This window comes from Entamoeba dispar, genomic scaffold (genome assembly GCF_000209125.1).
Source record: "Entamoeba dispar SAW760 scf_1105229459957 genomic scaffold, whole genome shotgun sequence".
NCBI classification, from domain to species: domain Eukaryota; phylum Evosea; order Mastigamoebida; family Endamoebidae; genus Entamoeba; species Entamoeba dispar.
This window is the reverse complement of record NW_001853952.1, coordinates 20887-31535: the sequence shown is the minus strand read 5'-3', so window position 1 is coordinate 31535 and position 10649 is coordinate 20887. Positions and strand designations below refer to the sequence as shown.

General features: G+C 27.7%; 8 protein-coding genes across 8 annotated transcripts in view, besides 9 other annotated features; 4 read left to right on the top strand and 4 right to left on the bottom strand.

Annotated features, from left to right (window-relative positions):
- EDI_171780 (uncharacterized protein) overlaps window positions 1-23 on the bottom strand; it is a gene marked incomplete at both ends in the record, with an annotated part of 364 nt that extends 341 nt beyond the window's left edge. Inside the window, one exon of the mRNA XM_001733293.1 lies at window positions 1-23. This exon is cut by the window's left edge and continues 127 nt beyond it. Within this exon, the coding sequence (XP_001733345.1) occupies window positions 1-23 (23 nt within the window).
- A 118-nt stretch (window positions 24-141) lies between these two features.
- On the top strand, window positions 142-1385 carry EDI_171770 (phospholipase D, putative; the record flags this gene model as incomplete). Its single annotated transcript, XM_001736541.1, has 2 exons — window positions 142-239; window positions 305-1385. The coding sequence occupies 2 exons, from the start codon at window positions 142-144 to the stop codon at window positions 1383-1385; spliced, it is 1179 nt and encodes a 392-aa protein (XP_001736593.1).
- Window positions 1382-1423: a sequence feature (AT_rich).
- A 28-nt stretch (window positions 1424-1451) lies between these two features.
- On the bottom strand, window positions 1452-1874 carry EDI_171760 (40S ribosomal protein S24-1, putative; the record flags this gene model as incomplete). The annotated part of the gene is made up of 1 exon (XM_001736540.1): window positions 1452-1874. One exon carries the CDS (start codon window positions 1872-1874, stop codon window positions 1452-1454), a length of 423 nt encoding a protein of 140 aa, XP_001736592.1.
- A 70-nt stretch (window positions 1875-1944) lies between these two features.
- Window positions 1945-2039: a sequence feature (AT_rich).
- Window positions 2040-2188: 149 nt separating this feature from the next.
- Window positions 2189-2261: a sequence feature (AT_rich).
- A 51-nt stretch (window positions 2262-2312) lies between these two features.
- EDI_171750 (40S ribosomal protein S19, putative) lies at window positions 2313-2780 on the top strand (the record flags this gene model as incomplete). Its single annotated transcript, XM_001736539.1, has 1 exon — window positions 2313-2780. One exon carries the CDS (start codon window positions 2313-2315, stop codon window positions 2778-2780), a length of 468 nt encoding a protein of 155 aa, XP_001736591.1.
- Window positions 2781-2872: 92 nt separating this feature from the next.
- Window positions 2873-2948: a sequence feature (AT_rich).
- On the bottom strand, window positions 2941-3585 carry EDI_171740 (uncharacterized protein; the record flags this gene model as incomplete). The annotated part of the gene is made up of 1 exon (XM_001736538.1): window positions 2941-3585. The coding sequence occupies one exon, from the start codon at window positions 3583-3585 to the stop codon at window positions 2941-2943; it is 645 nt and encodes a 214-aa protein (XP_001736590.1).
- Window positions 3445-3467: a sequence feature (AT_rich).
- A 229-nt stretch (window positions 3586-3814) lies between the features above and the next one.
- Window positions 3815-3874: a sequence feature (AT_rich).
- Window positions 3875-4827: 953 nt separating this feature from the next.
- Window positions 4828-4850: a sequence feature (AT_rich).
- Window positions 4851-5256: 406 nt separating this feature from the next.
- Window positions 5257-8187, bottom strand: EDI_171730 (uncharacterized protein; the record flags this gene model as incomplete). The annotated part of the gene is made up of 1 exon (XM_001736537.1): window positions 5257-8187. The coding sequence occupies one exon, from the start codon at window positions 8185-8187 to the stop codon at window positions 5257-5259; it is 2931 nt and encodes a 976-aa protein (XP_001736589.1).
- Window positions 8188-8285: 98 nt separating this feature from the next.
- Window positions 8286-8315: a sequence feature (AT_rich).
- A 53-nt stretch (window positions 8316-8368) lies between these two features.
- EDI_171720 (F-actin-capping protein subunit alpha, putative) lies at window positions 8369-9181 on the top strand (the record flags this gene model as incomplete). The annotated part of the gene is made up of 1 exon (XM_001736536.1): window positions 8369-9181. One exon carries the CDS (start codon window positions 8369-8371, stop codon window positions 9179-9181), a length of 813 nt encoding a protein of 270 aa, XP_001736588.1.
- A 32-nt stretch (window positions 9182-9213) lies between these two features.
- Window positions 9214-9413: a sequence feature (AT_rich).
- A 2-nt stretch (window positions 9414-9415) lies between these two features.
- Window positions 9416-10649, top strand: part of EDI_171610 (uncharacterized protein) — a gene marked incomplete at both ends in the record, with an annotated part of 1341 nt that continues 107 nt past the window's right edge. Inside the window, one exon of the mRNA XM_001733292.1 lies at window positions 9416-10649. This exon is cut by the window's right edge and continues 107 nt beyond it. Coding sequence (XP_001733344.1) covers window positions 9416-10649 — 1234 coding nt within the window.

Below are 10649 nucleotides of genomic sequence, written 5' to 3'. Positions count from 1 at the left end.
ATAAATCCCCTTATATTAGTCATTTGACAAAAAATCAAACTACATCAAAGATTCTGAATTCTGTTCATCCCAATATTGTCTGTATTTGCGAACGTTGGTCATTAATATTTTCTCACCACGAAAAAGTTATTATTGTTGATAATGAAATTGGGTTTGTCGGTGGAATTGACCTTTGTATTGGGAGGTATGACACTCATGACCACCAAATATCACCTTGTGTCAAACAAGATGGTCATTGTGTTTATCCTCCAATTGATTACAACAATATCCAAATTCATAAAACTAATTCACTCCAATATCCAAGAATGCCATGGCATGACATTCACTGTATGGTTAATGGAACAATTTTAAATGACCTCCAATATCATTTTCATCAACGATGGCAATTTTATAATGGGACCATTGAGTCTATTGCTGTAAATACCTACGAGGGTTCAGATGAAATGAAATTATGTAGATCAATATGTAATGGTTCTGGGTCTCAAAATGAATGTAGTATTTATGGAGAAATGCTTCGGTTAATAAGAAAAGCAGAACATTTTATTTATATTGAACAACAATATTTTTTAAGTAATTGTGGCACACAAAATATTTCAAATAAACTTGGTCAAGCAATAGCCAAAAAGATAGTTACATCCTTTGAAAAAGGAAAAAAATTTTTTGTGGTCATAGTGTTACCAGTGTTCAGTGAAGGCCAATTAAGGCAAAAATCAATTAGAAAAATTTTAGAGTATACCAGGAAATCTATATATGATGGTCCCAATAGTATTTTTAATATTGCTAAAAGGAATGGTGTAAGGGATATTTCCAGTTATTTGTGTGTTTGTAATTTGTACAATTATGGATGGTGTGAAAAATATGGAATAACTTCAAGTCAAATTTATGTTCACTCAAAGTTAATGATAATAGATGATAAATATGCACTAATAGGTTCAGCTAATATGAATGACCGTTCATTACGTGGAGATCGTGATACTGAAATTGCAATTTCTATTAAAGAAACAAATCAAATAAAAGAATTATTTGGAAGAGAAGAAATCAATGTCTGTAAAAAAATTTCATCATTGAGAAAAAAATTGTGGATGGAACACCTTGGTTTCAAAGAGCAATTAGCCTTTCTTGTTGAAGATGCTTATGAGTGTTTCGAATCAATTTGGAAACAAGTAGCTCATGAAAATAGACTTATTTATGAACAAGTCTTTCCATTATTTCCAAGAGACGCTTTTACATATTACATCAATACAGAAAAACATACTCATCCGATTGCAGTTAAAGAAAAATTACCTTTGCTGGTTAAAGTCCAAGGTCATCTTGTGTTAGCATCTCTAATATTTGGTTCAAAAGAACATCAACGAAGTTATGGATTAACTGCTGTTGTTACTTAATTACATATATATTTTTCAATTAAATATAAAAAAAATATCAGAACAAATCGATCTTTTAAAAAATGTTTACTTCTTCTTTCTAGAAGCTTTCTTCATTTCTTTCTTCTTATAGTCTTTGAATGAATGGCACATTCTCCATTTCTTCTTATGTTCCTTTCTAGCTTTTCTTGGTGCTTTGGTCTTCTTATCTAATCCTGCTCTAATTAATTGATGTTTTGGAACAAATTTCTTTAAGGCTGAAAGTGTGTCATAAATTAATGCAAATCCTGATGTCTTTCCTCCTCCATACTTAGTGACAAATCCATTAAGAACAATAGTTTGAACATCTTTTACCTTGTACATTTTAGCAAGCTTTTCTTTAATTTCGGTGAATTTTGGTTGAACAATTCCTGGATGATAAATATCAACAACTACTTGCTTTCTGCAAAGTAATGGGTTGACAATAAGATTTCTTGTTCTGATTGTAACTTCACTCTTTTGAGTTGCCATTGTTACAATTACGATTTGTTAGTTTTTTTACCCTATTGTTTTTTTTTTCTGGGGTTTTCTTTTCTTATAGTAATAAAATTAATTCAAAATTATTGAAATAGTTTTATTATTAACGAATAATTTTTAGATTAAAAAACAAAATTTATGAAGAAAATAAAAAATAATGTTTTTCCTTTATTGTACTATTTCATGTATTTCTTGATACAGTTGAATTGGTTTATTTTGAACACTAGGCATTTGCTTTTTACAGGCAAAGTATTTCAATAAGAACAAAGAAATAAAGAACTATAATAAAAAGAATAAAAAAGGAATACTAAAAATTAAAAATTAGTTTTATTTATTAAAAAACAATTCTTTAAAAATATAATAATTTTATTATAAAAATAAGTCTGGACTTAATGTGAACTAAAAAACAACCCTAACAGTTTACCAGTCAAGATGCACCACTTCAGTAATATCAAAGACGTTGTCGCTATTGATTTCATTAAAGCTTATGCTGAACATATTAAGAAATCAGGAAAGCTTGAAATCCCAGAATGGGTTGATACCGTCAAGACTGGTATGTGCAAAGAACTTGCACCCTTAAATCCAGACTGGATTTATATTAGAGCTGCTGCTATTGCAAGAAAAGTTTATTTGAATAATGGTATTGGAGTAATGGCTCTTAGAAGAGCTTATGGTGATCAATACAACAAACACTATAACCCATCTCATAGAACCCTTGGATCAGGAAAGGTTAACAGATATATCCTTCAACAACTTGAAAAGATGGGTTTAGTTGCTAAAGCTCAAAGTGGAAGAACTCTTACCAAAGAAGGAAGAAAGGACATGGATAAAATTGCTTTCCAAGTTTATAAGGAACACGAAGCTAAGGTTACTCCAATGATCCTTATGCCAATGAACTAATTGAATTACTGGTAACTGTGATATTAATTAGTGTTTTCTGTAAAAGTGTATTTATTTGATTTAATAAAATAGTGCTTTAAGAATAGTGATCCATATAATTTTATTAATATACAAAAGTGTATTTTATTTTAAATTTAATAGAATTTATAAGAAATAAAAATTAAATTAGAGGAGATGATGACAATGCTACACAATAACGACATACTAATGAAGTGTCATTAATATAATCACTACACGCAGAATGTATTCCATGACCACATGGATAAATTGTCACTGGTTGACCATCGAAAAGAGTGTTTTTACAAATTAAACATGTTCCTTTAACTGTGACAGTAGGATAACTTTGAATTTGACTAAATCCAGGTTTTGGAGGTGTGGTAATAACGCTATTAAGTTCATTAAAATGAAGATGAAATAATTGAGCTTTATTTAAGTAATTGTTATAAGAACGATGAAAAATTTTTAAAATTTGAATATGTTGTTCTTTTCCTTTTTTGTTTTTATAACTTCCAATTTGAATGTTTCTTATAATGGTTTCAATTTCAATTTCTTTATTTATTATTAATTCAAAGAACTTTTCTAATTCATTGTCATTAATTGGATATGAACAAATATTGATAACTACCATTTCTTGATAATTTTCAATTTCTTCTTTTGTGCATTCATTTAATATATTTTTAAAAAATTCATACTCTTTCATTTTATATAATAGACTTAGTACTTCTCCTTGATTAGACAGTTCTTTAAGCTCTTCTATTTTATTTGTATTATTTCCTTCTAAAATCTTTTCAATAGTTTTGTCCATTTCTTTTCTTTTACTTTTTTTGAGTTTTAGTTTTTGTGAATTTTGTTTTTTATCTTTTTAATTTTTCCAAATTTTGTTTTCTATTTACATTTAAATGATTGCCTTTCACTAAAATGAATGGTTGCTGGATAACTCTCAACTGTCAACGAATTTTATTACTCCGATAACAGAACATAATAATTTTTATTGGTTTTTATTTGATTGACATAAAAATATTTTTTGTGTTGAGATTAATAATTTTTTTAAAAAATTATTGATTTTTATTGTAATATTATATAAATATTTTATTGAAAAGAGATTATTTATTTTCACATAAATGTTTATGACATTGTTTTCGAAGTATTTATGAAGTATTGAAGAGTTAATAATCAAAAAGTATTGAATTTATTATTTTGTATAATCTTATTACAAAAGGCTATTGTTTCTGTGTTATTAGACTATTGAATTTATTATTATTTTATCAGATATTGTTCAAAAAGAATATTTTTTGAAGAATTTAATAAGCAACACCAGTGTTGTCTTTTTGTCTGTAAAGAAAGAATAGGAATAAAAGTATTGAATTAAGTCTATTGATTTTTATACTAATTACTTTTTGATTCAATGGTTTATGAAACAATTTTAAATTTTATAAGCAAAATTAATTTAACACAAATAAAATTAAGGAGGAATTGTTTCACTGTCTCAGCGTTATCTCTCTATCAAAAATTTAAATTAGACTATATCCTTAGAGGTTGAGTTTAAAAAACAGAATATGTACACTTAATAAAGAACAAAGGTAATAATTTAAATGATTTCAATATGAACTAGTAGCGCTGAACCTAGAAAGTTCAGAAATGTTAGTTGGTAGTATTTTATAATTCAAAAATAAACCATGTCATTGGTGTTAGGGAGACTAATATATCAATAATAGAACATAGATTTTATTCAGATAATATTAACCTAGGTTATTTAACTCATGAACTTGTGACCATATTTATGGAATTGTATCTTTTGTAAAATCTAGATCATCACATAGCTCTTTACTAGTTGTTGGAGTATATTACATTTAAATAGAATATAAAAGTTATGTATTGAAAATGGGCAACAGATAGAATATATAAATAACAATATTTTTTTTCTATTCATTACAAAAAAGAAGATAATTATTAAAAGAAGAAAGAATATTGGAAAGATGTGGATGTAAGTTCAGAACATATTTACTTGACCATTTTGGATGGATAATTATGAAATAAGAAAAGAAACAAAAAAATTTAAAATTTTATTTTCTGGAAATACTCTTCTATATGAAAATAAAAAATTACATTATAGTGTTGACTTTGTTATTATAAATGTAATTATGATAACTCATTAGAAAAAGAAGCAATTAAGAGACAACAATCTATTGCAAATTTCGTTATTAAAATATTAAAAGTTTTCAAGTAAAAATTGAAGTTTTGAATCAAATTGGTCAAAGAACAAAAATTAGAAAGAATAATTCAAAAAACATATATTATACTAGTTGTTTATAGATTTGAAGATAGCATTTGTAACTCAGCACTAGATTCTTATGTTGAATATAAACCATTCTTCTTAAACAATTCTTTGAATCCAACAAAACAGACGAAAAAAAAACAATATGATTCTTACTCAAAAAAATCAATCAAAAGTATTCTTCTTAATTCTTATTCTTCTTTATTTCTTAGCCATTTTCTTAAAATTTTTTTTAGGTTTACCAGACTTTGGTTTTTGAGGATATTTTACTTGTAGTTTATCTACCTTTTCTTTTCTTTGAATGGAAAGAGTAGTAGGAATTCTTCCTTTTAAAGTATCAATTTCTTTAATTTCATGTGTTGTGTTATTAATTTTGAACATTTCAGGATCATCTATCCCTAATTCTTTTAATTTAAGTTTTCTTTGTCTAATAATATTTGGATCAACGTCAGACTGTTTTTCTTCCTTCTCTTCACTAATATCACTTTCTTTTAATTCATCTGTTGTTTTTACCTCTTCTTCCATTGACTGTTTTGTATTAGTGTTTTCCTTTTTCTCCGATAAAAAAGTTACTACCTTTCTAATTGCTTTATTGAACAAAGCCATAACCTGTGCACTAGCTAATTTAAGTTCAGAACCAATTTCATCAACACTCTTATACTGTAATCCCATACCAACAAAAATAATTTGTTGAGTGATAGTGAGTTGAATATCTAATCCATGAGAAACTGCTTGGGCAATACTTGGAAGAAGATCTAAAACAATATGGTAATCAATAAGATTCTTTGAATAATATTCTAATCTTTTAATTGCTCGTTGATCAAAATTCAATGAAACAGTATTGTCTTTGTTTTTACATTGAACAAGTTTGAAAGCATCAACAGCACTCATGCTTTTAAATTCAAATCCAAGTAATAAAGAAAATCGTTTCTTAAAGTCTTGAGTATACTGTTCTTCCCAATTACCCATATTTTTACTTAATTGTTTAACCATAATACATGAATGTTCTCCAGTGATATCATTTGCAGTTAATCTTAGATAAGTTGGTTGGTATCCAGCACCAGTCCAAAACTTAGATAATTGTGGAGTATAACCAAAAGCTACACCTAAGTAATCTAACATTTCAGCCTTTCTATTTCCAGGGTTTATAAGTAATGGTTGTAATTCTTTTCTTACTTCAACTTCATCAGTGTCCATTTGTTTTTGATCGTTATCTGCTTTTGATTCTTCTTCCATCTCTCCTAATGATACAATACATCCTGTAAAATATAATTCAAGCATTTGAAGTATTTTACTTCCATATCCCATACTTGTAACGTCTGGGTGTGTACAAATTCTAACAACTCTTGCCCCCATTAATCCAGCAAATTCATCATCTAAAAATTGTTGAGTTAATGTCCATGGAATAAGGTCTCCAGCTTCTTTCTTTCCTCTAAACCAACTTTCAGAAACTCTTTTTCTTGCTATTCCACCTTCTAATGATAGTTGTACAGCAGCTAAAATATCTGGTAATTCTTCTCCATTTTGAACGGGTCCAGTTAAGATAAAGATCATATGATTAGGTGCATCAGCTAACATTTGCATATCATTTGGTGTATTTTTATAATGTGAAGTTACAAATAAACCTTGTAATTGTTGTAAAAATTTCTCTGCATCTCTGTTATATGAAAATAAAGTATCTCTGTTAACATAATATAACTCACATTCATCTGGAGATGGTGTAGAAGTAATGTGCATAAGTGTATTTGATGCATCTAAACATAATAACTTATTTAACCATTTTTCAACTTGGTCATTAGAAGAATATCTAATAGGTTCATTTAATGTACATTCTTTAAAGAGTCTACCACTAGAATATTTAGAAATTCCTTCCCTTAACTCTTTAATTAATTTAAGACTTAATGATCTACCTGTTCCTTCATATCCATTGGTTGTAGTTGATAACATAACATTATAATTACCAAGTAATCCCTTTACTAATGGTAATGGAATAGCAGCAGCTTCATCAATAACAAGTAATTCAGCTTGTGATAATTGAGCAGTGTCATTAGGTAAAATGTATTGAATAGTTTGTCTATGGTTTTGATGAATATTTACTCTAACAACTGCTTTTCCATATTCACTTTTAGTTGTCTGAATAACATCAAAGTCAAGATGTTCTTTCATTCCAAATATTTCAAGTCCTTTAACAGCAAATTCAAAGACTGTTTTAACATTTTCAGGGGACGGTGCAGTTACAAATATATTAGAATATCCTAATGCAACTGAACATGCAATGGTTAATCCTAAAGCAGCTGATTTACCACGACCTCTTCCAGCAGTAATACTAATTGTTGTATTTAATGTTTTTTCTTTTAAAGAATCAAATAAACTAACAACACATTTAGCTTGATCGGCTGTAGTAGTAATTTTAACAATTTCATTTAAATATTGAACTTCTTCATAAGTACGTCTTAAATTTTCTAATTCTTCTTTAATTTCAACCTTCTTTTCAACAGGTTCTATTCTTAACGTATGCTCAAATACAGGAACAACATCTAATTCATCAGATAAAACAATTGAATTTTTATTATCTGAAAGTGATAATACAAATCTTTCATTAAATCTACTAGTAATCTCTTTAGTATCTTCTCCACGATATCTGTTATGAATGTCCATATTTAAATTATATAATTGTTTAATACTAGTCATTCCAGTTAATAAAACAATAACTAATCCTCCTCCTCTAACTGTTTCAACAGTTCTACAAAGAATGTTTGGAGTCATTGCTTCAAAGTCTTGAAGAACTAACATACCAAATGTGTTACCAAGAACTTTATGGGATTCTTTATAATAAACATATTTAATTTCTGTTGTTGATAAAAATAATTCAAATGCATTCTCTGCTTCTCCTTTATTATGCATTTTATGTTTTAATCTTTTCTTTTGATTTGAACTAAATGCCAATTCTTTTTTATAACACCACAACACACTATCTTTAGCAACGTTAGCTGCTTTAGTATACATATAATATATGTTCATTACTTGCTCAACTCCTTTACTCCCAACAATCATAACAAATGTCCTTTCTCCTAATTTAACTCCATTTTCAATAAGTGTCTTTAATCTTGGATCAACACGCTTCTTTGACATGTTTCTTTTGTTTCAAATAATTAGGGTTGTGTTTCAGGTTTTCCTTTTTTATAGTTCAAATAACATTTATGTTTTATCCGAATTGTTTTTCTTTTTCGTAATTTTTTTATAAATAATAGAAATAATTAGAACTGATATTAACAAGATCTCAGAAAAGAACTAAATAACAGAGTAAATAAAGATGGCTTCAGAAAGCGAGAAAACTAAGATCGTCACAACATTCCTTAAAGATTCTCCACCAGGAGAATTTAACAACGTTCTCAAAGATTGTAGAGAAGTGGTTGGTGATGATAGTATATTCCAGGAATGTCTTCCAATTTGTTTACATGATTACAATACTGAACAATTAACAGTTGTAATGGATGGAACTAATCCAGTAATTATTTCTAAATACACAGAACAATCTGCTCAAGAATTCATTGACCCGGTTAATAAGAAAGTTGTTACTTTCGATCACTTGAGTAAACAAATTACATCAAGTCAACCACTTTCTTCTGGACTTCCAGGTAATGACTCATTAAGACAAGCTCTTCAAAAGAAATTAGATAATTATGCTAAAGAATTTTATCCAAAAGGTGCTGCTATTGTAATGCCAAAAGATAATAATACATACACAATTATTATTTCTGCTGCTGATTTTAAAGTCGCTCAATTCTCTAATGGTAAATGGAGATCAGAATGGACTATCACAGTTGGAAGTAAAGTTACTTGTGAAGGAAGAATTAGAGTTCAAGTTCATTACTTTGAAGATGCTAACATTCAAATGCATACTGATACTAAAAAGAAAGTTACTTGTAATGGTGGTTCTGAAGATCAAATTGCTCAAAATGTTATTAAGGAAATTAAAAATATTGAAGATACTTTCCATGCAGAACTTGATAAAATCTTTGCTACATTAAGTGATAATTGTCTCAAAGCATTAAGAAGACAACTTCCAATTTCAAGACAAAAGATTAATTGGGCAAATTGGAAAGGTCATAAGATGATGAAATGATGAGATTAATTCCTATTTTTTCAATTTCATTCTTTTTTAATTTTTTTTTAGTAAATTTTATTATAAAGTAATAAAATTTTCTATTTTGATTCTTTTTTTTCTATGAAACAAAAATCCAACTAATTTTTCCTTTTTTGATTTAAAATAAAAAAATAATGAAAAAATTAGAGTAGTTTAAATAGAGATTTTAAATTTAAAAATCAAAAGAACTTAATATATAAATTTTTTTTTACTATGCTTGCAAAACTTCAAAGAAAATTTTATACACCCAAACCTATTTTACCTGCACCTTTTCAAGACTTAAAACGTTTTACGAGAAAAGCCAAAGCAGTTTATAGTCTTTCTGGTGTAGCAAGATTATTAACAAACAAGATTAATGTTGTTAATGGAGCTAACAAAAGTGGTGGACTATGGTTTCATGTAGAAGAAAATGATTGTCTTCTTTCTTTGGATTACACATTTATCACTTGTAAGGGAGTTGGGTTTGGTATTGTATTACAAACAGAAGGAGATAATGTTATTGGACTAGCAAGCTACGGAAAAGGAGTTGCTGGTCTTCGTAACGCTTTGGCCATTGTGTTTAATGTAGCGAATATTAATGATGCATATAGTTATGGAAATCATGAGATAAGTATCTTTGTTGATAAGAATAGGAAAGGAATTGATAATAAATGGACAGAGGCTATTGCTATACAAACTCAATCCCCAATAACTTTTTGGGAAAATAAACAATATTCAATGAAAGTTTTAATTCTAAATAGAAGAATTACTATTTGGATTAATGGTGTTGAAGTAATAAATTATCTTATTAAGGAAAAGTATTGGCAAATCTTTGCAAATAAAAAGAAATATCTTGGTATTGTTTGTGGAACAGGACACTCCTATCTAATGAATTTATGCGTTAATGACTATTCTTTATTGTATATGGATTGTATTGAGTCAACACTTATTTACAATTTAAAACCAATTCAAATTAAAGATATTTATTTTGTAGGAAATGCTAGAGACAAATTTGATCATATTTCTTTAATAGATTCAAAAAATCAAACTTCTGCTTTATGGTATAAACTTACTACTTCTAATACTATTTATATTAAATTTACAGTTTATTTTAGTTTAAATCCATTTGAAGGGTTTGCTATTGTTCTTCAAAATCAAGGAAGTAAGGCATTAGGAGAAAGTGGTAAAGGAAAAGGGTATCGAGGAATTCAAAGTGGTGTTGCAATTGAATGGAGTTGTTTAAGTTTTAAAGAATTAAATGATCCATTATTTAGTCATATTTCAATAATGCAATGTGATAGTAATGGAATATCTAATGACCATTGTAATGCTATTGCATGTTGTGATAAATTACCAAAAAGTATGTGGAAAGGAAATAAGTGTTTATTTGAAATATTATTTTCTGAACAAGCGATTGTATGTTGGGTTAATAATATTTTATGTGTCAAAGGAAATTGTGATTATTTTA